The following is a 27387-nucleotide window of genomic DNA, read 5'->3' as shown; positions in this document are numbered from 1 at the left end:
AATAATAACAGCTAAACTCACCTCTGGTGCGGGAGCCTTTCCAGCAGTGTTGGCACTGGCTCTCCTTGGGCTTCAATAACAATGTCACTAAATCCCTGTAGCCAATCAGCAGCTGCTTCACTCTCCTGTCCACCGGAAGTCAGAAAGTAGCCGCAGCGAGCCCCGGGACAGACAGTGCCAACACCACTAGAATGGCGGTCGCACCAGAGGGGAGTATAGCTGTTATTATTTTACTTGGGGGGAAACATATCGATTGATAAGGGGTTGAACGAGTAGTGGACAACCCCTTTAAACGCTTTTCGAAATATTACTTACTTTACAGAGCAGCATAGGCATCCATTTCGTAACTCCAACCACTCCTCATACAGCTCTCCAGCCTGGCTTATAGCCAAGGACTTTTCCACAGCACTGCCTATAAAGCAAAGAAAAAAGAAAAAATAGAAACATATTGCGAGATCCACAATATGCAATCAAATTTAGTTACTCATATCTACGCTATGACTGTGAAATGTCATAAACTAGTTGGACTGTGAAGAAAGGCTATACCTTCTTGTAGATCTCTCGGCTCCCCTTCGTCTGAGTACAATAATCATCATTCACTTGTCAGGTGCCATCTCAGTCCAGAGGCAGCTTGCCAATGTACGTACATTTCCGGCAATGGCGCACGCTAGGTAACGGATGCTCCTGATTCATTTAGCGGCGGATGCCACTTAATGAATCAGGTCAGTGTACTCCAGCGAGTGCTTTATTAAGACTAGCGAGCCCTATGCCAGTCTTAATGAATCGTTCCCAATGTGCGTGCTGTAAAGCTATTTGTGTACAATATATGCTGCAAAGAAACAATATCTATCACTTACTTCTTGTAACACATCTTTACACCGCCAGGAAACTTTAAATTAACAGGAAATAGGTTTTTCCTATTTTCTGCTGTCTAAACTTGCGGGGCGTCTTACAGTAAGGAGCTTCCTATAGTTTGAAAGATAAGGTAAGTGAATCATAAAAAAAAATAGAACTTCCCAAAAAAAAAAAAAGCGTACTTCTATAAACCAGAAAATTGCTGCTCAGCGGAAATCTATGTAAAAACTCTAGTTGTAATCATACTAGCTGGTACTTTTTTTTATTTTAATAATCTGCTAAACCGAATAGATTACTTAATTAGTTACTATCGTTTGAAAATACTTTGCATACTTGTGCAAGCAACTATAACAAACTTTGCAATATACTTTATCTTTCTCCATCTATGAGCCACGTTATCTTCTCCCCATCTCTTGAACCAGTCAATCTAAAAAAATAATCAGTCTAGCTCAAAACAAGAAAAACTGTAAAAATCGGGGAGGGATCAGATTACAGCCACCTATTTAAGTTTTTGGAGACAGGAAGAGCAATTAGAAGGGAAATGCAGACTGAAAAAGACAAATCAAGCTGCAGCTTTCTAGTAAGTGTTTTCCCTCAAATCAAAGCAGGAATCTTTTCTGTCTCCATATAATGTGATTGGAGGTGTAGCTGATAGGTAAGCGGCTGTCAGATTTTGTTTTCTTTACCTCCGTATGCAAGATGCGGAGCAGACACGACCAGCGTTCTCTGAACCCGCTGACGTCGGTTGCTGCTGGTCAGAAATTGAGGACTTCCCTAGCCCAGTAAGTGGTTCCCATCTCACAGCAATTCTAGCTATAAAATGGCTGCCAAGAGCAAGAGACCCACCAACCGCCATGCGAAGCCACCCCAAGTTTGAACCAACTTAATTGGAATGAACAAGAGTGAGCAGTGAATAAATACTAACCAGCAGATGACGACGTAGCGATAATACATTTAGCAAATAAAAAATTCAGAACTTATTTCCTAAGATATAAAAAACAAACATCTGAATGGCAATTATTTCTGGGGGAACAGCACAGTTACACAGCTCATTACTGCTGTATACTGTCTTCTATACTGCTGCTGCATCTGAACATATGCTACATAAAGTCAAGCAGGAATACCTAATGTCTCTGTGTACACTAAAGAAGACTGTGCCCACCCACTAGCTCAAACTCAACCGAAAATAAGAGATAGATTCTACAGAGGTTTAAACTGATGACAGTGTAGACAAGCCTTATAATAGTCAGTAATAGTGCTATTCCTTTATTCAAAAAAGTTTATGAAATGACAGGTACACATAAATGACTGTACAAACAGGCACATCTGTTGTAAAAATAACATCATACCTTCACCAAACTCATTCACAATGACGGCAATTCTTTTGTTGTGCTGTTCAGTCAAAATATAATTCAAAAGTGTTGTCTTTCCAGCACCTAAGCCATAAAGAAATGAACTAAACATAAGCAACAAAATGATGTGATAAAAAAATAGATATATTACTTCGATAGATAGATATTTTGATATATATACACACATACTGCTCAGCATAAATGAGTACACCCGCGTTGAAAAGTAAGATTTTAATCAATATCTCACTCAACACAAGAACAATTTCCTAAATGATATAGAACATTAAACATTTTTAACCCATAACTTGAAAGTAAAGTTAATAATGCAACTTTCATTAGTTTTACTCAAATTAGCAAAAAAGGAATACACCCCACATCAAAACTAATATATCTTTTAAGGATATGAATACAAGACTTACCAGGTGACAGGTTTCCCTTGATAAAACTAGAAGTGACACAAAAATAGGATATAAAAACATTTTATCAAAAATTGAATAAAACAACAATAAAATAGGGATAAGGTACTAATGAAAAAAGGAAACATTGGAGCTGATGATTAACAGCAATAGAGTTACAGGTAAGTATCACATGATTGATGTTGCTCTCTTAGGGTATGTGCACACGATGCAGAAATGCTCAGGATTTTTTCCTGAGCGTTTCTGCATCTCTCTGGCAGGAAAAAACGCATGCGGATTGTACATGTGGTTTCCTGCCAGGGACATGCGGAAATGAAGCGGTCTTCACTTTCATTTCCGCATGCGGGTTGACAAGCGCTTCCCAAGCGATTTTAGCATCACTTGGAAAGTGCTTGTCAACTTCACACTATATAAATCCATGCAACCGGCATGGATTTATATAGTGTGTGAATGTCAAAAAATAAAAAATAAATATATACTTTACCCTCTGATGGCCCCCGGTGTCCTGCTTCGCTCGGTCCGGGCTGCCGGCAGTGAAGACTTTAGGACCCTCCGACGTCAGCATCACGTGACCCGTCACATGACTCTGACGTCAGCGAAGGTCCTTCTTCATTCAACCGCGAAGTGCGGGGAATCAAGCAGGAGCGCTGCGCGGGCCGTCAGAAGGTGAGAATATATATATTTTTTATTTTATTATTTTTTTTTTAATGGTACCTGTGTCTGGATGAGAGTCCTCTCCTCCACACCCGGGTACCATCCGCACATTAGACCGCATGAAAAGCGCATCAACATATACAGTGATGCGGATTCCATGCGGTCTAATGCAAGTCAATGGCGGCAAAAGAGCAGCGTTTCCGCAAAATTAATTGACATGCTGCGGATTTTTGAGCGCAGCGTTTACGCTGCGGAAAAATCCGCATCATGGGCACAGCACATGCGGATTTCAACTGGGGAACATTGCTGCCCTTCTACCATGCGTTTCCGAGGCGTTTACGCAACTGCAAAAAAGCCGCGGAAAAGCATGAAAAACGCATCGTGTGAACTCAGCCTTAATGTCTAGAAATTGTCCCTAAAGATAAATATTATAATAATAGTCAATGTTATTATAAACAAAAAGATATTTCCAAATGTACACCGCTCAATAATGAAACAGTACATGTCCACCAGAACACAATGTTTGGAAAAACTCACTAAGAGCCAGGGCTGTGGAGTCGGTAAGCCAAACCTGCGACTCCGAAATTTCCCTTACATTGACTCCCACATATATTGCTTATATTTAAGTGAAAAATTTATTGTAGTACAATGTGAACATCAGACATTTAATCCTTTTTATGATACAATAATCAAGATATTTAGATAGAACATAATATATATTTATTGGAATACAACTTTAGAACACAAACTGTAATAAATTGTAAATATGTAATACACTATGTAATATCGATTTTATATATAATTATATGTGTGTGTATATATAGATATATCTATCTATCACTATGTAATAAACTATGTAAGTGGCAAAAAAACAGTTTTCAACAAAAACATACTAAATAACATTTGTGCAGTCTATGAATTTGTTCTAAGAAATAGAATTGCCTCCATCAGATCCTCCTTCATAGATGACCTCAAATCTGACCGAATAATTTTAAGGCTAGAGAACAACCTCTCTACACTAACTTGGGTTGGAGGCAAAGCCGTAACCACATGGGCAACATCTCTAACAATTTCCGGGTATAAAGGAATTGCCTCGTGCACTGTCAGTTTTGATGAACGGTTGAATTTTTCTATTTCTTTGAGAGCAAGTGAAACATTTTGATGAAATATGGTCAATCTGCTTGCTATAGGAGACGGAGTGAAATCTTTTTCCTTGTGGTAACGCTTTGCCTGCTCCATGTCATCCAAATACTTGTCAAAGTCAAACTCCTCATCTGATGAGGATGAAGATATGGCAGCAGTAGCACTGTCAGGACCTAAGTCCTCTTGCGCCTGGCAGTCCTTCTGTAGGCCACTCATCTTAACTGCTACCTCTGTCAGAGCTTCTTTTCCTTTAGTAAGCTGTTGATCATCAAGCAGTATATGATGACTTGGGTCCACTGAAACAGCTGCCAGAAAATTTTTATTTTCCAATAGCTGTGTCTCTCTCCGTTTCATTGAAGCAGAAATGCCATCTGCGATTAAACCTCCTCTTTGGGACAGGCAAAATAGCAAGTTCTTCCACTCCCTTATAAAAATGCCAGGAGTTAAATCCTCAGCTTGTAATTTTTTAGTCAAGGTAAATGGGTGATTAAGCAATTCCTTCAATTCAGCCACCTGTGTCCATTGACCTTCATTTAGGGTTACCTGAGGGTTCGCCATATCTATAAGAAACGGTTTTAGTTCAAGCAATCGCTCAATCATTAAATAAGTGCTGCCCCACCGAGTGGCTTGATCGACAATTGCCCCTTTCCCAGCACGTCTCTTCAAGATTGAATCAATTTTAGGGGTTCTGGCGGCAATAACCAATTTCCTCCCTTTTCCAATCAGATTTCCAGCATGTTCCTCTTGCAGACTATCTCTTATTGCCGGCTGCAGCGTGTGCACAGCACAGCGCATGTGATGAATAGGAAAGTGTTTTGAAGCCGCTTCAACAAGATCCTCTATTTCTAAAGTATAATTTTGCTGTTCTTCTGTTGTAATATCTGTTCCTCAGTTACATGAACAGCACTGTGGCCTTCCATCTCAAACACACTGAATCCTACATTTTCTTCTAGCTGTTGTTCATTACTCTCATTCATCAGTGTAATTGTACTTATCATGATTGAAGTATTGTCCGTTACAATAGCAAGAACCTGTTCTTTTTAGATTTCATAATCTTGCAGAACTTTTTCCACTAAGGCCTGGAGAAACTGGCTGGTGTGATGAGCTTTAGGATCTTTTACTGCCAGTGTCTTGGTAATAATTTCTTTGTTGTCACAAAAATATCGAACATTGATGGCAAAATAGTTCACTCTGTGACGTGTGCAGGCATCGATTTTAAGAAACATGAAGCGTCTTTTGAGAGTCTTTTTAAGATCTTCCTTTTGTTTAAGGGCTTCTTCAATCACTGATTTACTAATACTTTCTCTTTCCAGAGAAACACCAAGTTTGCGGGCCATTTCTCCATTAAGAGCTGTAAAAGCTGGTCGTGCAAATAATGATAATGGTACACCGTCCTTCACAACAAGCTGGATGAGCGGTCTTTTAAACATATCTGCCCTCGCTGGCTACGGCCATGATTCACACACAGCGTCTTTGCGGATCTGTTTTTTGCAGTAAAATGTAGTGACTCTGGGAATCCCAGCAAAGTCAATGGGTTCCAAGATATGACATTCAGACACATCGTTTTGTGAGGATCCGTTTTTGGGCTCAAAAACGGATTCTCACAAAGAATGAGCATGTCAGTTTGTGCGGCGTTGTTCTAATCTGCTTTTGCTATTGAAAACATTATCTATGAGCTCACAAACCTTTCAGGTGATGCGGTTTTTTAAAAAGCTGATCTGCTTTTGCAGCTGAAAAACGTATCCTCAAAAAATGCAGCAAAAACGCTGTGTGTGAATGTAGCCTTAGATCAGGAATAGGACAGCCATTTATAGGACATTTCATAACTTTCCCAAATTCCTATGAAAAAATATTCCCCACAAACTGCATTGAACTACTGTACCCAATTTATTATATATTTTAGGAGTCGGAGTCCATCCATTTTATACCGACTCCACCAAAATGAGCTCCGACTCCGACTCCACCAAAATGAGCTCCGACTCCGACTCCACCAAAATGAGCTCCGACTCCACCAAAATGAGCTCCGACTCCGACTCCACCAAAATGAGCTCCGACTCCGACTCCACCAAAATGAGCTCCGACTCCGACTCCACCAAAATGAGCTCCGACTCCGACTCCACCAAAATGAGCTCCGACTCCGACTCCACCAAAATGAGCTCCGACTCCGACTCCACCAAAATGAGCTCCGACTCCGACTCCACCAAAATGAGCTCCGACTCCGACTCCACAGCCCTGCTAAGAGCTACACATTTCTGAACAATATACTTAGCATCAAATGCAACAAGATGTCCTATAAGATCATGTAGGAAGTAAAATTCATATCACTGTGATTAACTCTATTGTTGTTAATCATCAGCTCCAATGTTTCCTTTTTTCATTAGCACCTTATTCCTATTTTATTGTTGTTTCATTCATTTTTTGATAATAAAATATGTTTTTATATCCTATTTTGTGTCACTTCTAGTTTTATCAGGGGAAACCTGTCACCTGTTAAGTCTTGTATTCATATGCTTATTCTGAAGTGCAAAGACTTTATGCGTAGCACATAAAAGGACAAACTCTTTATGTAATGCTATATCTTTTAAGGGCAACACCAAGTCTTCTAGGAATGGAATGAACAAGCTGGCGACATATTGCAACATCTATATTTTTCCATTCTTCAAGAACTCCTTTAGAGCTTGGATGCAGGATGGAGAGTGATGCTCAGCTTGTCTCTTCAGAATTTCCCATAGATGTCCGATTGGGTTCAGATCAGAGGACATACTCTAGACACCCAGCACAGAGGCTATTGGGCATTCTTTAGGCCACATCCCATATGCCTTCAGCAGGGTACAGTGCCACTGCATGGCACAGCATAGGACCATAGCATTTATTTATTTATATGCTATTCTCCCCTCTCTTTCTTAAACTACAGATTCCCCTGACGAGGCCTCTACATCGAGGCTGAAACATGTAGGGACTGTGGGGGTCATTTATAGTAGGTCCACTCTGGGTACTGCCCTTGCAGAAGTCTATGCATGGGGCATGACAGGAGATATTAGGTTCACCTGATTACCTGCTCCCCTTCCTCCAGCGCTCTTTTCCATGAATACAAAGGATACTGGTGAGACCTTTCCAGTTTTTTACTTGCACTGTTGGCGTCGTGGGCACTTTAATATTCATGGCACAGTATTCATGTATCTTAGCACCTTTTCATTTTAACATATCTACATCTACACGTTATATGTGTGTTTATGGGCATGGCTCTTTTTAATATTGTTAATTAAAGGTTAAGTTTTATTGGTACCCTTATTGCTTGAAATATACTTGGCCCTTGAATCACTTTTACCCTGTTCTTCTTCAGAAATACAACAGTGGCCTTAGATGTGTTTTGATTTGCATCATAGTCATTTTGGGAAAAGTGCATGTCTACCAAGGGCATGGAGTGATATCTTCTACATCAATATAAAGCAGTACATCTGTGAATTCATGATGCCATCAATCAAATCTAGCTCCCTGACACCAGCAGCACTCATGCAGCCCCACAAAAACTGCCTCCACCATGTCTCACTGTAGGCACAATGCATTTTTCTTTTGACTTCTCTCCGCCATACAGCATTGAAGCCATCAGTTCCAAAAACATTTATCTTGGTCTCATGACTCCTGAGTATAGAGAGACAGTATTCTTCATATTTTTTCAGCATGGACCATGGCAAATTGTACACAGGCTTATAGTGGATGGGCTCCAGGAGAGGCTTACTTCATGGACAACACCCATGCATGCCATTCCATTGCAGTGTACGCCGACTTTCATTGGGATGTACTCATTTTTGCAACTTGAATGAATTAGTCAAAAAAACTAATTTTCCGAACATGCAAAATAACAAATCTCGTTTGCAATCAATGGCCCACATTTGTGGGAGTATTTTGCTGTATGGTGTCACATTGAATCACCATTTTCTGATAGGAAACTAAACACTTTCTGACAAATCTGATGGACTGCACTCATTTATGCTGAGCACTGTGGAATATACAGTTATATGTAAAAGTGTGGGCACCCCTATTAATCTTAAGCTTATTGTTTTATAAAAATTGGTGTTTTTGCAACAGCTATTTCAGTTTGATATATGTAATAACTGTTGGACACAGTAATGTTTCTGCCTTGAAATGAGGTTTATTGAACTAACAGAAAATGTGCAATCTGCATTCAAACAAAATTTGACAGGTGCATAAGTATGGGCACCCTTATCATTTCCTTGTTTTAAATACTCCTACCTACTTTTTACTGACTTACTAAAGCACTTCTTTGGGGTTTGTAACCTCATTGAGCTTTGAACTTCATAGCCAGGTGTATGTAATCATGAGAAAAGCTACTTAAAGTGGCCACTTGCAAGTTGTTCTCCTGTTTGAATCTCCTCTGAAGAGTGGCATCATGGGCTCCTCAAAACAACTGTCAAATGATCTGAAAACAAAGATTATTCAACATAGTTGTTCAGGGGAAGAATACAAAAAGCTGTCTCAGAGATTTAACCTGTCAGTTTCCACTGTGAGGAACATAGTAAGGAAATGGAAGAACACAGGGACAGTTCTTGTTAAGGCCAGAAGTGGCAGGCCAAGAAAAACATCAGAAAGGCAGAGAAGAAGAATGGTGAGATCAGTCAAGGACAATCCTCAGACCACCTCCAGAGAGCTGCATCATCAACTTGCTGCAGATGGTGTCACTGTGCATAGGTCAACTATACAACGCACTTTGCACAAGGAGAAGCTGCATGGGAGAGTGATGCGAAAGAAACCGTTTCTGCAAGCACGCCACAAACACGAGTCGGCTGAGGTATGCAAAAGCACATTTGGGGAAGCCAATTTCTTTTTGGAAGAAGGTCCTGTGGACTGATGAAACCAAGATTGAGTTGTTTGGTCATACAAAAAGGCGTTATGCATGGCGGCAAAAAAACACAGCATTCCAAGAAAAACACTTGCTACCCACAGTAAAATTTGGTGGAGGTTCCATCATGCTTTGGGGCTGTGTGGCCAATGCCGGCACCGGGAATCTTGTTAAAGTTGAAGGACGCATGGATTCCACTCAGTATCAGCAGATTCTTGACAATAATGTTCAAGAATCAGTGACAAAGTTGAAGTTACGCAGGGGATGGATCTTTCAGCAAGACAATGATCCAAAACACCGCTCCAAATCTACTCAGGCATTCATGCAGAGGAACAATTACAATGTTCTAGAATGGCCATCCCAGTCCCCAGACCTGAATATCATTGAACATCTGTGGGATCATTTGAAGAGGGCTGTCTATGCTCGGCGACCATCAAACTTAACTGAACTGGAATTGTTTAGTAAAGAGGAATGATCAAAAATACCTTCATCCAGGATCCAGGAAATCATTAAAAGCTACAGGAAGAGACTAGAGGCTGTTATTTTTGTAAAAGGAGGATCTACTAAATATTAATGTCACTTTTCTGGTGAGGTGCCCATACTTATGCACCTGTCAAATTTTGTTTGAATGCAGATTGCACATTTTCTGTTAGTACAATAAACCTCATTTCAAGGCAGAAACATTACCGTGTCCAACAGTTATTACATATATCAAACTGAAATAGCTGTTGCAAAAACACCAATTTTTATAAAACATTAAGCTCAAAATTAATAGGGGTGCCCAAACTTTTTCATATAACTGTATGTATACATGCACACAAACACAGACACAAACTAACAAAAGCCAAGCATACCAGCTAAGCAGCATGATGCAGGGAGTCTTACATGATCCACTTAGAACAATTTTAGCCTATTGGCATTAGCAGAGTATATTATAAGCTTCTGCTGTGCAGCATGCTATACCATGAATCACCACAAGAATGTGCCATTGCATCATATTAAGTAGAAAAATAGCAAAAAGGAATCTGCTGTCACCACGTTTAGACTTCCAAGTCTATGAGCATCAAACGTAAGGGCAAAGACCCTGATTTCAGCGACACGTCACTTACTGGGCTTTTTGCTATAGTTCTCCTAAGCTCTGTCTAACCCTATGTGAGCCATTGACTGACAGCCTTTTGTCTACACTGTGCACAACGCTTGAGATAAGAAAATAGAAGCGCTCAAGAGCACAGAGGAATGGATAATAGGAGTTTACCAATGAGACGACTAGTAGAGATGCAAAACAGAAAACACTGCTTTATCAAAACTACACAAAGAAGCCCAGCAACTGACCCAGCGCTGGACTCTGGGTCTCTGCTCCTACTTCATACTGCTCTCACATCGTCCGAAAAAACCTGGTAATAAATTATCTTTAACCCCTTAACAACATCTGACGTACTAATACGCGTCTGTGCCCTGGGACTTAAGAGCCAGACAAGTATTAGTATGTCATCGCGATCGCACGCGCACACAGGCTGTGCGGGCGCGATCGCCGCCGGGTGTCAGCTGATTGTCACAGCTGACACCTGGTGCTATGTGCAGGGAGCGGTCCTGCACCGCTCCCAGCACATTAACCCCTGCGATGCTGCGATCGAAGTCGATCGAAGTCGATCGCGGCATTGCGGGGGCAAGGGGAGGTGATCGCCGATACTCACCTCCTCTTCCGGCTTCCAGCGCTGTCTGCAAAGGCTTCCCGGGTGTTCCCATGACGACCCGATGTCGTCATGACAACATCCGGGTCACCAGACAGCAGGAAGATTGTTTGGACATGCGCAGTGCATCTCCAAACAATCTTCACACTGCACCGCTGACAGCCTGCATGGCACAGGGATGGTGCTGCATTCCTATGCCATGCAGGCGATCAGAGAAAAAAAAGTGAAAGTCCCAGAGTGGGACAAAGTAATAAAGTGTATAAAAACTGTCAGTAAGTGAAAAAAAAAAAAAAAAAAAAAAAATTTGCAAAAATATATAAAAAAAATAATCCACCAAAAATAAAAATATAATGTACCCATCAATAAATATTATTACAAAAAAAAACAAAAAAAACAATAAAAAGTACACATATTTGGTATCGCCGCGTCCGGAACAACCTGACCTAAAAAACTGTCCCACTAGTTAACCCCTTCAGTGAACACGGTAAAAAAAAAAAAAAAAAAAAAACGAAGCAAAAAACAATGCTTTATCACCATACCGCCAAACAAAAAGTGGAATAACACGCGATCAAAAAGACGCATATAAATAAAAATGGTACCGCTGAAAACATCATCTCGTCCCGCAAAAAACAAGCCGCCATACAGCTCCATCAGCCGAAAAATAAAAAAGTTATAGCTCTCAGAATAAAGCTATGCTAAAAAATATTTTTTTCTATAAAATAGCTTTTATTGTGTATAAGCGCCAAAACATAGAAAAATGATACAAATGTGGTACCGCTGTAAACGTACTGACCCGAAGAATAAAGCTACCTTATCAATTTTACCACACGCGGAACAGAATAAAAAAAAAACAAAAAACAATTCCTGAATTGCTGGTTTTTGTTTATTCTGCCTCCCAAAAATCGGAATAGAAAGCGATCAAAAAATGTCACGTGCCTGAAAATGGCACCAATAACAACGTCAAGTCATCCCGCAAAAAACGAGCCGTCACATGACTGTCTGCCAAAATCTGGAACAATTATAGCTCTCAAAATATGGCGATGCAAAAACTAGATTTTACAAAAAATGCGTCTTTTAGTGTGTGACAGCTGTGAGTCATAAAAACCCCATATGATTCTGGCATTGCTGTAATCACACCGACCTGAAGAATAAAGTCGTCTAATCACTTATACCGCACAAGGAACGGCGTCAAAAATAAACTCTTCGGTTAGGATTGGGCTAGGGTTAGGGCTGGGTTTGGGGCTAGGGTTGTGCTGGGGCTAGAGTTGTGCTATGGTTAGGGTTGTGCTATGGTTAGGGTTGTGCTGGGGCTAGGGTTGTGCTAGGGTTAGGGCTGGGGTTGGGATTTTTTTCAAAAGTAAGAAAAAAAGATGACGATATGGCGACTAGTGTTGAGCACAAGTGCTCGCTACTTGAGTTTGCATCGGGTGCTCTGGTATGCATTGAGTATCGTGGGTATTTGAGTGACATGCTCGAGTCTCTGCCCCATGTGCTTCGCGGCCAAAAAAACTTTACGGGGATTGCCTGCCATGCACGAGCGATCCCCGCATGATTTTTTTTGGGTGTCTAATAACCGTGAAACATGCGGAGCAGGGACTCGAGCATGTCACTCGAGCACACGCTGTACATGGTGCATACCTGAGTACCCGATGCAAACTCAAGTAGCGAGCACTTGCGCTCAAGACTAATGACAACTTATTCAATATGATGACCTAATGTAAACAAATTCTGTGCCGTACCTCTGGGTTCAAAATGTTCACTATACACCTTAATAAAATCCTTGAGGGGTATAGTTTCCAAAATGGGGACACTTGTGGGGGAGCTCCACTGTTTAGGCACATCACGGGCTCTCCAAATGCGACATGGTGTCCGCTAACGAATTGAATGGAAAATCGGCTCAAATTGTTAGCGGACGCCATGTTGCGTTTGGAGAGCCCCTGTGTGCCTAAACATTGGAGCTCCCCCACAAGTAACCCCATTTTGGAAGCTAGACCCCCCAAGGCACCTATCTAGATTTATAGTGAGCACTTGGAACCCCAGGTGCTTCACAAATTGATTCATAAAAATGAAAAAGTGTTTTTTTTTTCACTTTTTCATTTTTACGAATCAATTTGTGAAGCACCTGGGGCTTCCAAGTGATCACTATGCATCTAGAAAGGTGCCTTGGGGGGTCTAGTTTCCAAAATGGGGTCACTTGTGGGGGAGCTCCAAAGTTTGGGCACACGGGGGCTCTCCAAACACAACATGGCATCCGCTAATTATTCAAGCAAATTTTACAATCAAAAAGTCAAATGGCGCTCCTTCCCTTCCGAGCCCTGCCGTGCGCCCAAACAGTGTTTTTTCCCCAAATATTGGGTATCTGCGTGCTCAGGGGAAATTGCACAACAAATTTTGGGGTCCATTTTTTCTTGTTACCCCTGTGAAAATAAAAAAATTGGGTCTAAAGTAACATTTTTGTGAAAAAAGTTAAATGTTCATTTTTTTCTTCCACATTCAAAAAATTCCTGTGAAGCACCTGAAGGGTTAATAAAGTTCTTGAATGTGGTTTTGAGCACCTTGAGGAGTGCAGTTTTTAGAATGGTGTCACTTTTGGGTATTTTCTGTCATAAAGACCTCTCAAAGTGACTTCAAATGTGATGTGGTCCCTAAAAAATGGTTTTGTAAATTTTGTTGGAAAAATGAGAAATCACTGGTCAACTTTTAACCCTTATAGCTCCCTAACAAAAAAAAATTTTGGTTCCAAAATTGTGCTGATGTAAAGTAGACATGTGGGAAATGTTATTTATTAACTCTTTTGTGTGACATATCTCTCTGATTTCAGGGCTTAAAAATTCAAATTTTGAAAATTGCAAAATTTTCTAAATTTTCGCCAAATTTCCATTTTTTTCACAAATAAACACAAGTGATATCGAAGAAATTTTTCCACAATCATGAAGTACAATATGTCACGAAAAAACAATCTCAGAATCAGGGGGATCCGTTGAAGCGTTCCAGAGTAATTACCTCATAAAGTGACAGTGGTCAGAATTGTAAAAATTGGCCTGGTCATTAACGTGCAAACCACCCTCGGGGCTTAAGGGGTTAAATAGGACCTGTCACCAGGTCAAAAGCGGCTAGTTTTTGCTCTTATTTTATTGATTTATTCTCTATGATCCCCTGATTATTTCGCTTTTTGCAAATCTGCCATACGGTTTCAGAGATATAGGACTTTTTATTTTGTGCATATTTTTATGGTCTTTACCAAATGGGTGTTGCTCGCCAGATTCTCTGTGGGCATGTCTTTAGACCGCTCTGCATTATAAGGCCAAGTTCACACGTTCAGTATTTTACATCAGTATTTATAAGCCAAAACAAGAAATGGAACAATCAGAGGAAAAGTATAATAGAAACACGTCACCACTTCTGTATTTATCACCCACTCCTGGTTTTACAGATACTGATGTAAAATACTGACCAAATACTGAACGTGTGCATGTGGCCTTACCCTGTGAGCAATGCCCTCCTTGATAAAGATAAATTAAATGAATATTAAAAAAGCCAATACGACTGGAACCATATGGCAGGTATATATATATTATATATTATATATAATATATATATATATATATATATATATATATATATATATATATATATATATATAAAAGGGAATATTCAGGGGAGCAGATGGAATAAAATAAGAGCAAAAACTGGTCACTTGTGACTTGGTGTGTGGTCCTCTTTAAGTGTAGAAGATTATTAAAACATAAAATAAAGCCGAACCTGTGTTTAGTCCCTACATAAAGCGATGGTGCTGCTGTACGGTTAGTTTATTATGACACACTCACCCTTATCAGTGGAAATATGGGCACAATATACACAACAGTAGAAAAGCCAGTAATGGTTGCTTTTAGCGCTATACAGCCCTGATAGAGAAAAAATGAACTAGAAAGACTTCACAAATGTTTATCAAACGTATGCATCCGATAACACTCGGCTTATAAACAACCTGAAGAGCTGAGGAATCCAGTATTCCATAGGAATCATTTAAACCTAATGAGAATGGTCTACTTACTTTCAAAATCCCTGTCAGAATGACGGTAAAATCCGGCTATTAAGATGTAAGAGTGTAAGTACACCTGCTTCATCATGACTAAGATCTACACTGCTCAAAAAAATAAAGGGAACCCTCAAATAACACATCCTAGATCTGAATGAATGAAATATTCTCATTGAATACTTTGTTCTGTTCAAAGTTGAATGTGCTGACAACAAAATCACACAAAAATCATCAATGGAAATCAAATTTATTAACCAATAGAGGCCTGGATTTGGAGTCACCCCCAAAATTAAAGTGGAAAAACACACTACAGGCTGATCCAACTTTGATGTAATGTCCTTAAAACAAGTCAAAATGAGGCTCAGTATTGTGTGTGGCCTCCACGAGCCTGTATGACCTCCCTACAATGCCTGGGCATGCTCCTGATGAGGTTGCGGATGGTCTCTTGTGGGATTTCCTCTCAGACCTGGACTAAAGCATCCGTCAACTCCTGGACAGTCTGTGGTGGAACGCGACGTTGGTGGATGGAGCGAGACATGATGTCCCAGATGTGTTCAATCGGATTCAGGTCTGGGGAATAGTCCATAGCTTCAATGCCTTCATCTTGCAGGAACTGCTGACACACTTCAGCCACATGAGGTCTGGCATTGTCCTGCATTAGGAGGAGCCCAGGGCCAACCGCACCAGCATATGGTCTCACAAGGGGTCTGAGGATCTCATCTCGGTACCTAATGGCAGTCAGGCTATCTCTGGCGAGCACATGGAGGGCTGTGCGGCCCTCCAAAGAAATGCCACCCCACACCATTACTGACCCACTGCCAAACCGGTCATGCTGAAGGATGTTGCAGGCAGCAGATCGTTCTCCACGACGTCTCCAGACTCTGTCACGTCTGTCACATGTGCTCAGTGTGAACCTGCTTTCATCTGTGAAGAGTACGGGGCGCCAGTGGCGACTTTGCCAATCCTGGTGTTCTGTGGCAAATGCCAAGCGTCCTGCACGGTGTTGGGCTGTGAGCACAACCCCCATCTGTGGACGTTGGGCCCTCATACCACCCTCATGGAGTCGGTTTCTGACCGTTTGTGCAGACACATGCACATTTGTGGACTGCTGGAGGTCATTTTGCAGGGCTCTGGCTCCTCCTGTTCCTCCTTGCACAAAGGAGGAGGTAACGGTCCTGCTGCTGGGTTGTTGCCCTCCTATGGCCCCCTCCACATCTCCTGGTATCTGCTCCATGCTCTGGACACTATGCTAACAGACACAGCTACCCTTCTTGCCGCAGCTCGCATTGATGTGCCATCCTGGATGAACTGCACTACCTGAGTAACTTCTGTGGGTTGTACTGTAGACATCGCCTCATGCTACTGTACCTCTAGGGGTGAGAGCAATGGCAAAATGAAAAAGTGACCAAAACAACAGCCAATAAGGGTGAGAACAGAGAAATGGTCTGTGGTCACCACCTGCAGAACCACTCCTTTATAGGGGGTATCTTGCTAATTGCCTATCATTTCTACCAGTTGTCTGTTCCATTTGCACAGCAGCAAGAGAAATTGATTCACAATCAGTGTTGCTTCCTAAGTGGACAGTTTGATTTCACAGAAGTTTGATTTACTTGGAGTTATATTCTGTTGTTTAAGTGTTCCCTTTATTTTTTTGAGCAGTGTATTTAGTAAATAGATATCTTATACACGTTGAAGCAGGTGTACTAACACTAACATTAGCTGCTCATCTTAAAATCAGGATTTTACACCACTATTTTTGACTGTATGCCCCATGCATTTTTCTAAATTCATTTTTTTTAAATGCATGGTGCCTACAGTGAGACATGGTGGAGGCAGTGTTCTTATGTGGGGCTGCATGAGTGCTGCTGGTGTCAGGGGCTACATTTCATTGATGGCATAGTGAATTCACAGATGATCTGCTCTATATTGGAATAAAAGATGCTACCATCACTTTCATTTCATGCCCTTGGTAGACATTCACTTTTCCAACATGACAATGATACAAAACACATACCTAAAGCCACTGTAGCAGTATTATAGCCCCGGGTGTACTCACCTAAGTAACCTGTGATGATAGTGACTGGGATCTTGCTCGCTTGTTGTTCACCCTGTACCGAATCTTTAATGGGAACAAGTTCTGGGCAGTCGTCATCCTCCTCCATGAAGACAATGGGTCTTCACACTGTAAAAAGATTTACGACACAGACAAAAGTTTTACTTTTACTTTGGAAAAACCTAAATATGTTAAATTAATCAATGCAAAACATCTGCATAGAACAAGTATTTTAACAGGAAACTGTCAGCGGGATCTAGGCTCCCAAATTAGCAGCAATCTGGTTTCCAGTACCGTGATAGAAAATCATAAATTGTGAATCTATCTTCTGGCATAAATGAGAGAATTCACTTTGATAACAGTATTCAAACCGCAGTAATAAGGTATTAGCGGAGAGGATAAAAGTGGCCTTAAAGGCTCAACTGATATCCCACAGGTCAAGTACATCATGCCATATCTGTGTTAGTGGCATCTGGTGCACCTGCGGATGGTACATCTTCGTTCACGGAGTATGCACCAAATGCTGCTGGCGGTGGCTTGTGAAGATGTACGTGACCTGTGGTTATTTGGGGAACTGAAATCCTGACAATAGGTTCCCATTAAATCCTCCAATTACTGCTGCTGACATATGCTGCACATAGTCCTAGCCATAAATTACCTGTGCCTGCCGAACAGATAAGGAACATATGCCAGGTAACCACCACTGAAAACTACTTGTTCTCTATAGTTACCTTATGTTACATTGCATTGTCAGACTCCTCTTTCTTTTAATTCACTTAGACCAGCACTCCTCCCATTTGGGCCAAGCAGTTTTAAACTAGCAGGAGACTGCAAGAGGGGTTCTGCCTATTCTGTCTTCAGCTTTTTGTCTTAGATATGAGGAAGGTGAGATTTTTAGCTCCTCTCACTTGGTTCTGGCACGGTGTTGGCCATTGTTGTTGTGGGGTTGTGTGACCTGGAGTCATGGGGAGCTTTACCTTGCAGCATGGGTGCTGTGGGGCACCTGAGCGGCTCCCCACCGTCTATTTCGGAGGTGGTTGGCACAAAACACCACACCATTAAGGTTAGGGATGCACAAAGGTTCTGGGCGACTTGACAGTGGGCTTCATAAGGTCTAATCAGAATGTTAACCAAGAACCCCGTGCTCAGTTTTGTCAATTTTTGCAATATATGGCCCCAATTCACCAAAACTTTTACACCAGAATTAAGCTTTGAAAAGTCGCAACATTTTGGCGCAACGCAAGGCTGAATTCAAATTTTGCGACTTTTGGTGTTCTCACATGATTTTTGCTCACTCCGTCAGAGCTGGGTGAAGCTGGGGCGGAATAGGGGAGTGGCTACCCCTGAGCGTCAAATTCAGGAAGAATGGCAGAAGCCTTACTTACGCCACAAATCTTACTCCAGTCTCGGATTGGAGCAAGATTTGTGACCAAGTGCACACGGAGGTACACACCCCACATCAGATGCTCTTGATTCATTAGGAAATTTGCACCTCTTAACGAATCAAAAGCGTCTGACTCCAGCGCACCCCCACATCCAAGACCAAATCACCGGTATTGATGAATTGAGTCCCATGTCTTTCTACAGCTATGCTACTTGTCCTTTACAGTAGCTTTAAATAGAGCACAGGGTCATTATCCAGAAAGGTTATAAAACAGAAACATTTCCAGGGTTCCCGCCAACTAGGGAATTACTTGTGAATTCCTCCTTTGTCGTAAAGAGGAGGCCGTCCTTCATACTTCTATTACTGGCATTGTAGCGACCTTCAATAACATAAATCTTTGTTTCTGCTTGCTTCCCCTTACCCATCAGCATTATGAGGCTGGCTCATGTGTCCTTGGGAAATGTAATTTAAGTTTCTCCAATCGCACACATCCAGCTTGGTGGACAGAAATAACCACAAGGACCCATCTCTCAAAGAAATTGATGCCCTAATTATTAAACTTAATCTAAAGTAATAACTTTAATTTCAGGTCCCCAATGAGTAGGCACTTACTGCCCTACAGTACTGGGGAGAAAGCATGGACCCTGACCAGACCAGCACAAAACCTTCTGCACCCCAATAAATACTGATTAATCTAGAAGAGAGATTGATTTGTGCTTTACAATTATTAGTCATAACAGTAATGCCCCTGACTGGTGAAGTGATCAGTTATCAGAAGTTACAGTAAACTATATACATTATTAAATGGATCTCTTACACCCAATGAGGCCGGTGACATGAAATCCGTGTCAGAGTGCCTGTATAATCCTCTTTTCCCACCTGATATTAAGTCCAGCTCAGCTTTATCAATTCATTTTATTATCAGGTTGTCAACTTTTAAATAGGATTAAAGAGCCAATCTGATATAAATTGTCATAACAAGTACACTAGCCTCATCAAATGAAAGAGCTCTGTTTAATAATGTATACAGTGTATATTATAAAATCTGATAATCAGATCCACTTGTTATCTCATTACCATAAAACCTGTCATGGAGTATAAGGATATTAAAGAGAATCTATCACCACATTTGACCTATCTAAACTATTACTATGGGCATACAGGTTATATACTGCCTACCTGTATGCTTCACAGGACAGAAAGCACTTAATGCCTGTGCCCACTGAAGGGTGGAAGACTGCAGAGGAAAGAAGAGAACAGTAATACACATGTGCAAGCTTTCCTCTCAAGTGGGGGTGATAGGTAATCTGGTGACGGATTCCCTTTAAATCACAATGGGCAAGTGTAAGGATCTGAGTGATTATGAGAAGGGACAAATTGTGACAGTTAGATAAGATAAGAGCATCTCCAACATAGGGGAAAGTCTTCTGGGAAGTTCCCAGTTTGCCGTGGTTATTACCTACCAAAGGTGGTCTAAGCAGTAAAAAGGAGGTAAAGGGTTATAGACATCCAAAACTAAGGCTATGTTCACACGCTGCGTTTTTTCGGCTTTTTTTAATGCAAATTTTCAGCTGCGTTTTACAGTACCAACAAAGTCTATGAGATTCCAGAAATCTTATGCACACACCTTGGTTTTTGTTTGATCAGTATTTTGTGCTTTCCGTGTTTTTTGCAGAATAGAGCAGGTCACTTCTTTCAGCATTTTTTAACCATTGAAAGTAATGGGTAGTGAAAAAACGCTAAAAAAAGCCTAGTGTGAACATAGCTATCAGGTTTTGCTGCTTTTTTTAGTGAAAAAAAGCAAGTACAGCAGTATGTGAAACTCATTTATTTTTCTGAATTTACCATCTTGTCTATGGTCACCTGAGATGGCAGCTTGGATTAGAATAGTTTAATTAAATTAGTGATGTGTAAACATTGTCTGAGCTAGGTGTGAGACTTAACAATACCTGTAGCCCAGGGAGGTGTGACATTGAACAATTCCTGAGCATCTCAATGGCAGACCATAAATAGTAAATAAATAGTGTCAAACAAACTCAATGAACTGCCAGTGTCTTAGATAAACTATTCCTGAACAATTCACTCCCCCCCACTGTTCCATTTGAAATTCTGGTTAATATGGTTTCACATATGTTTTGCATTGGTGACTTGTGTTCATGCTTCTCTAGTGGAAGCAAAGCTGAACTTTGGGATCCTTAAAAACGCACCAAAAAATGTTTTTGACGCAGCTTCTTTCCTGCCAAGAGATCAGGTTTTGCTGCAGAAAAAAAATGCAATGTGTTAACATAGCCTATCTGTATCTCTTTCAGTCCCTAAGGCTGTGTGCCCACGTAGCGTTTTTCAAGCGTTTATGCTGCGGAATTTCCGCAGCGGAAACGCTTGTAAAACGCTAGGTAATCCGCACCCCATGGTCCCCAAGGGGATTCCGCATGTTCTATGCACATGCTGCGGATTTTTCCGCAGCGTTTATGCTGCGTACAAAAATCCGCAGCATGTCATTTAATTTTGCGGAAGCGCAGCGGAACTCCCGCCATTGACTTGCATTGAGACGCACAGAAACCGCGACTGTACATTTTTACAAGCGGCTTCTATGCGTCTCTATGTGCGGATGGTACCCAGTTCTGGAGGAGAGGAGACTCTCATCCAGACCTGGGTACCATTGTACCTGTAAAAAAAGAATAAAACAACAAATAAAGTTTATACTCACCTGTCCGGAGGCTTCTCTCTGAATGCCAGCAGCGCTGAAGGACCTTCGGTGACGTCACAGTCATGTGACCGCAGGCCCTTCACCGCTCTGTCTCGCGATATGCCGGCAGCCGGGAACCAGCCAGGAAGCAGCGCTGCAGCCACGCCGGGGCCTCGGGGGTGAGTATAGCTTTATTTGTTTTAATTTTTACGGTTCACACTGTATAAATCCATGCGGTTTGCATGGATTTATACAGTGTGACCTAGTTGTCAAGCACTTTCCAAGTGATGCTATCGCCTGGAAAGCGCTTGTCAATCTGCATGCGGAAACGCATGTGAACCTGCATGTGGATCCGCATGTATTCTGCAGGAAAAACGCATGCACAATCTGCATGCATTTTTTCCGCCAGGGAGATGCAGAAATGCTGCAGAAATTTTCTGCTTCATTTCTGCATCGTGGGCACATAGCCTTAGAAGAGTTGCCATAGCACAAATCACTACAGATAACAAAGCAGCACACTAACACTAAGTATGTGATCATGAAATATATGAACTATGAATAGCATTACTGCTGTAGAAAATAGAAATAAATGAGAAATCTTAGTGCATAAATTGTCCAATTCATGTGGACCTGGTAGCCACGTTAAGGCGTCTTTCAAAATAACAGGACCCTATCAATGTGAATACCTCCCTAAGAGACTATGTCTGCTTGTATGTGGGATACCCTATCAATGTGAACTCCTCTCTAAGAGACTATGTCTGCTTGTGTGTGGGATAATAAGATCCTGCTGCAATTAAAATCGCCTGTGGCATAGAGGCGGAGTGTTCAGTCAAAGCTTATATATAGAAAAAGAGGCAGACTGACCAGCACTTCCAAAACAAGGTGTGAACAGGTGCTTACTAGGAGCAGCTACCTCCATATACAACTAACAAACAAAGCAGCACACTGTAACGCTAAGTATGTGATCATGAAATATATGAAATATGAGTAGCATTACTGCTCTAGAAAATAGAAATAAATGAGAAATCTTAGCGCATAAATTGGTCAATTCATGTGTACAGAGTTAAAGAAAATCTGTCAGTAGGATCAACCCTCACAAGCCGACTGTATGGGCATGTAGGTCATGGGAAGCTGAATAAAATGATTCATTGATCTCTGTATTCTGATGCCTTATTCTAGAGCAGGAGTGCACAACATTTTTCGGGCCAAGGGCCACAATGCCGTACTGAAACAAAGCCAAGGGCCGCAAAAATTTTTTTGAAGGCGTAGTTACATGAATACATCACCAAAATCATCATCAGTGCATTAATACATCTCCAAAACCAAATTTTGAGTATTTGAGAAGCATTTGGAGAGTTTCTGCGCAGTTACTGCTGCAAAAAAATCAGCGTGAACACTTAAACTGAGTTTTTTAAGCAGAAACTCGCCAAATCCCTCATAATCTCAAATCTCTAAGTTTTGACACTTTAAGTTTTAAACGTAGAAATGAAACACGTTATGGATTGCTACATGTCTACAAGATCAGAACCACTGCCAGCACATAAGTGCTGCACCAGAACCACCATCAGTACATGAATGCAGCATCAGAACCAACATAATTACATCAATGAAGCACCAGAACTACCATCAGTTCATAAATAGAGCACAAAAAACACAATCAGTACATGAAAACAGCACCATAAACGCAGTCAGCACATGAATGCAAAGCCACCATCAGTACATGAATGCAGCACCAGAAACACCATCAGTACATGAATGCAGCGCAAGAACTACTGTCACTACATGCTCCCCCACACTGCCCCTCTATAAAATACCACACACACACACACACACACACTGCCCTTCTCCAAAATATCCCCACTCTGCCTATCTGTATATCCCTCCCTACACTACCCACCTGTATAATATCCCCCCACACTGCCCCTCTAGAAAATATTTTCTCCACATAATATCCCGCACATAACCACTTTCCATAATGTCCCCTTTCCATATCTCCCCCAAGCGTCTCTCGCTATACTATGCCCCCTTTCACAATCCCCCCTAATTGCCCCATAATGATCCAAATTGTTACACTATGTGCCCTTGTAGTAACACAACCCTTCCCTCCCCCCGGCTCCTCATCTAAAATAACATGACATTTAAACTTTGGTTCCTCCATGGAGCACTTACATGCATACCAAGTTTAAGAACATCATGTTGGAAACGCGTCTGGTAATTTAACAGCAAATACTGTAACCCCTGTATGGATTGTGATTTTCACTATGTTTTATCCAAGTAAGAAATAAAAAAATTTTTTGATTTTATACGACGATTTCCGGTGAGCTGAGTCATTTCGAGCTTTCAATCTACATTGCTAAGCGCCGGCAGACCGCTGACTGCGTGCTCCTGGATCCATCGACTTCACAGAGGGTGACCTGTTTTTTCTCTTTTTTTCAACGCTTACCAGTGCCTGACGTCTCCTCTATCTGTGCAGCCTGTGCCCGGCGCCAGGAGCGGTGTAATGAAATTAGCAGAGTGCTGACCTCATGACGCAGCTGCACGTCGGGGCAGGGGCTGACAAGGGCTTTCTCTGCCCCAATCCCGGCGCGCAGTGTTCAAATGTATTCGCAAAGGAAGATGAAGCACTATGAGAGGACAGCTACTTCTTAAAATGTGTTTATAATGAAACAAAATTCAGCTCTGCTATACTGTGCTATTTAAAACACACAGATCTGCAGTGAGATCAGACTGTCAGTGGTGACACTGGTAACTCCTCCTTTAATGTAAAATAAGCTGTGGAGGCCAATTCTCATGCAGATCTGTGTCCAGCTCATAGTTCTTAAAGGGAATCTGTCACCCCCTGGGACATATATGACCTACTAATATGCACATACAGGTGATAGAAATGTTAAACCAGTCCTACCTGTATGCATCATATTAGTGGTCTTATTGCTGTGAAATCGTCTTTTATATCTTTACGTTAATGATTTCTTCCAGGCCCCGAAATCCCCACCTCCTCTCTTCACTATAATGCAACCCCCCTCCCATGCATTTCACAGTGCTCTGCGACGTGCAGTTGCGGAACGGTAATCCCACGCCTGCGCCCTGCACTCCCTTCACGGTCCGCACCTCTTTTGGAATTCACTATTCAGTGATCTTCTGCGCAGGCGCCAGCGAGTAACTGCAACTTCCTCCAGCAGAAGACAGGAAAAGGTACGGATCATAGAGGGAGTCCAGAGCGCAGGCGCGGGATTACAGCGCCGCAACTGCACGTCACAGGGCACTGTGATGTGCAGGGGAGGGTTCTGGCATTATAATGAAGAGAGGAGGTGGGGATTTCTTCCGGACCTCATATGCCCCGGGCCTGGAAGAAATCATTAGCATAATGAAATAAAAGACAATTTCATAACAACAAGACCACTAATATGAGGCATACAGGTAGGACTGGTTTAACATTTCTATCACCTGTATGCCCATATTAGTAGGTCAGATATGTCCCAGGGGGTAACAGATTCCCTTTAAAGGCTCATTTACATATAATAAAAATGTGGATTTCTCTGGAATAAGACATCGGATCGCAGATATTAAGGTATAATTTTATTCAGCTTCCTATGACCTACAAGCTCATATAGACTGTGTCATGGCTCAGTTTGAGGATTTGATCTGGTGACTTGTTGCTTCGTGGCCAGTTCTTCGGCCTGTTGAGCTATGGCTCTTTTCCTTCTCAGTCCAAATGCTGTTTCTTTCTTTGTCTTTATTCTCCCTTCTTGGTTTGCTCCTTTCCATTTTTCCATTTTGGTTTGCCCTATCACGTTCTGGATGCGGCTTTATATAGTACCCCTTCTCTACACTTCCTTGCAGGCTATATTTCCTGGTGAATGTATACTTGGGAGTTCCAACTCTTTTTCTTAGGTGTTTACCTTGCTGGGTAAAGTCCAGTTGTATTCTTGCTGCCAGTTGGTTTGCTTTCCTTCCCAGCACCTTTTCCTTTAAGCACTTTGGGTTATTGTATTTTTCCTAACACAACCAAAAGGTAGTGTCTTACAGCCTCTCCACTGGTTCCTCAGTAAAGTACGAGAAACCCCTCGATGGCCTTTTAGGGAGCCATGTCAGAGAGGGTGTGCAGCTAGGGCCTTTCTGGTCTGTACAGGGACCAGTTGGGTGTACATGCGGCGTTTCCCTGGTGTGAGTGTGAACATGTTCATAACAGACAGTTTAGGAGGGTTGATACTACTGACAATTTCCCTTTAATAGTGATTAATAGAAAGGTGTAAGAGGACACAAATAATGACAGCCTGGTGCATATGGGACTATGCTAAGACTGGTCAGAGTGCCACGATGACCTCATCTACTGGCCACAGTACCTACAATAGGTACAAGAGCATCAAAATTGGACCATTAAGCAATGGATGCAGCTTTGTCCGTAGAATTAAAGTTTTACATAATGTGGACACATTGGTGCGTGTGCATCATTTACTTCAAGAAGTGATGGTACCTCATTGCAATATGAGAAGGCAACCAAGCAGAGGTAGTGTGATATTCTGGGCAATGCTCTGCTACAGATCATACGTTCTTGATTGAAAGAAATAAAGGGAAAATAATTTAACATCTAATGCAAAATAACCCTTTTACATAACAGATAATCTTTAATAATCACAACATGACACATATAACCTGAAAAAGGTGCCCATAAAAAAGTGACGTAGTGCATGTAGTTATATTGATACTAACCCTATGCGGTTCCTTCCCCCACACCTCCACCAGTGGCAATAGACATGATTTTTTTTGCCACTTGATATACAAAATCTTAGTGTGAGGTTTGGACACAGAAAAAAACTTTAAATGCATAAATCACTTATTTAAAAACAGCAGGAAAATGCAGTTGGGGGGATACATATCCGATGCTAATAGGTCCTACTAATGTTATCCCCCATGCCAACACAAACATACATATCAGGGGTGCAGCCCACAAGATAAGCTAAGACACTATTCACACATCCCACTTTAGATGCAGAAACCCTGTGGTTCCCTATCCTGATGGAACCACAGTTATTTAGAATGGCAGGCAGATGTCAGCCATAACATAATAGCCACATAATATATAGTGAATTAGAAAATAAACTTATCTTTGCAAAGATATTGGGCTGCCCTCAGTACTTCTCAACGCGTTTCCCCGTTAGTGGTTGGTTCATCAGGAGAAGATCCAGTCATCCTGCAGAGAGCTATACTCATTCAATACATCCCCTTCTATATAAAGGCTCTCCACACCAAACCGTGATAATATTACTTCCCTAAAACAGGGTCAATTCATCTTGCTGCGCCAGTGTGATCTCCTGTCTATTAATCACACTGCGCCTGCGTTAATCAGGATCCAGCCACTAGAGGTATCTTACTGCCAACTGCGCATGTTAGTTCCTCCTCCCAAAGCCCTGGGGGCTATCAAGTCCCATATATTACACAGCTCACGCAGTCTCCCATCGCTGAGCTGATCTGTGCCTGCGCTGACTGCGATCTCACCACTGGGGGTGTTGTCGCACATACCGTGCATGTCCGCACCTCCTATTGGGACTTGGGAGCTATCGCACACAGTGGTTCCCACACTGCTATCGCGCATGCGTGAGGACAATTCTCGGGCATCATCATATTGGGCCAGGACACATAGAACCATCCCCAACCATGGTGTCCCTTTCTGGTACTAGGGACATATTGATTTATGCACTATAAGGCAAAAACACCTTATTCAAGTGGCGTGTCTTTCTTAAAGATATCTATATCCTTGGTATAAACAAGGATGGCAGCCACACACTGAAAATGCTTCAATACTGGTGAGCTAGAGGGGAATATTCCGGACTTGGCTAGTACCTACCCCCTCATTATAGGTACAGTTGAGGGGGACATGTAGTTGCGAGACCTTTGGCACGGCTGGGCGTTGCCAAGGGGAGGAGCACTTGGGAGATTAAGAAAAACATAGGTATAGTGGACGCTAGGACTAGACCGCAAGTGATACTGTAAGCTGCGCGTGCGCAGTGTGAAGTAAGGGCGGCGCGGTGTCATATGTTAAGCGCTGGCCCAATATGATGCCCGAGAATTGTCCTCACGCATGCGCGATAGCAGTGTGGGAACCACTGTGTGCGATAGCTCCCAAGTCCCAATAGGAGGTGCGGACATGCACGGTATGTGCGACAACACCCCCAGTGGTGAGATCGCAGTCAGCGCAGGCGCAGATCAGCTCAGCGATGGGAGACTGCGTGAGCTGTGTAATATATGGGACTTG

The 27387-nt window shown here is 41.9% G+C and overlaps 1 protein-coding gene across 4 annotated transcripts in view; it reads right to left on the bottom strand.

Moving 5' to 3' along the window:
* Nucleotides 1-27387, bottom strand: part of LOC141249100 (zinc-regulated GTPase metalloprotein activator 1-like) — a 123560-nt gene that overhangs the window by 82626 nt on the left and 13547 nt on the right. For 3 of the 4 annotated variants that reach the window (XM_073669564.1, XM_073669581.1, XM_073669542.1), the window contains exons 2-4: nt 17068-17193; nt 2205-2291; nt 316-412 (exon numbers count right to left, since the gene is read on the bottom strand). In XM_073669564.1, the coding sequence (XP_073525665.1) occupies nt 316-412; nt 2205-2291; nt 17068-17173 (290 nt within the window). In that variant the 5' untranslated portion in view covers nt 17174-17193. Of the gene's footprint in view, nt 1-311; nt 413-2204; nt 2292-17067; nt 17194-27387 lie in introns of those variants that run through there. The other variant, XM_073669596.1, reaches the window with a different exon arrangement.

This window comes from Phyllobates terribilis, unplaced genomic scaffold (genome assembly GCF_046119375.1).
Source record: "Phyllobates terribilis strain yellow unplaced genomic scaffold, ASM4611937v1 Scaffold_1__5_contigs__length_1240528914, whole genome shotgun sequence".
NCBI lineage: Eukaryota > Metazoa > Chordata > Amphibia > Anura > Dendrobatidae > Phyllobates > Phyllobates terribilis.
The sequence above is the reverse complement of the archived record's forward strand: the minus strand, read 5'-3'. Positions and strand labels throughout refer to the sequence as shown.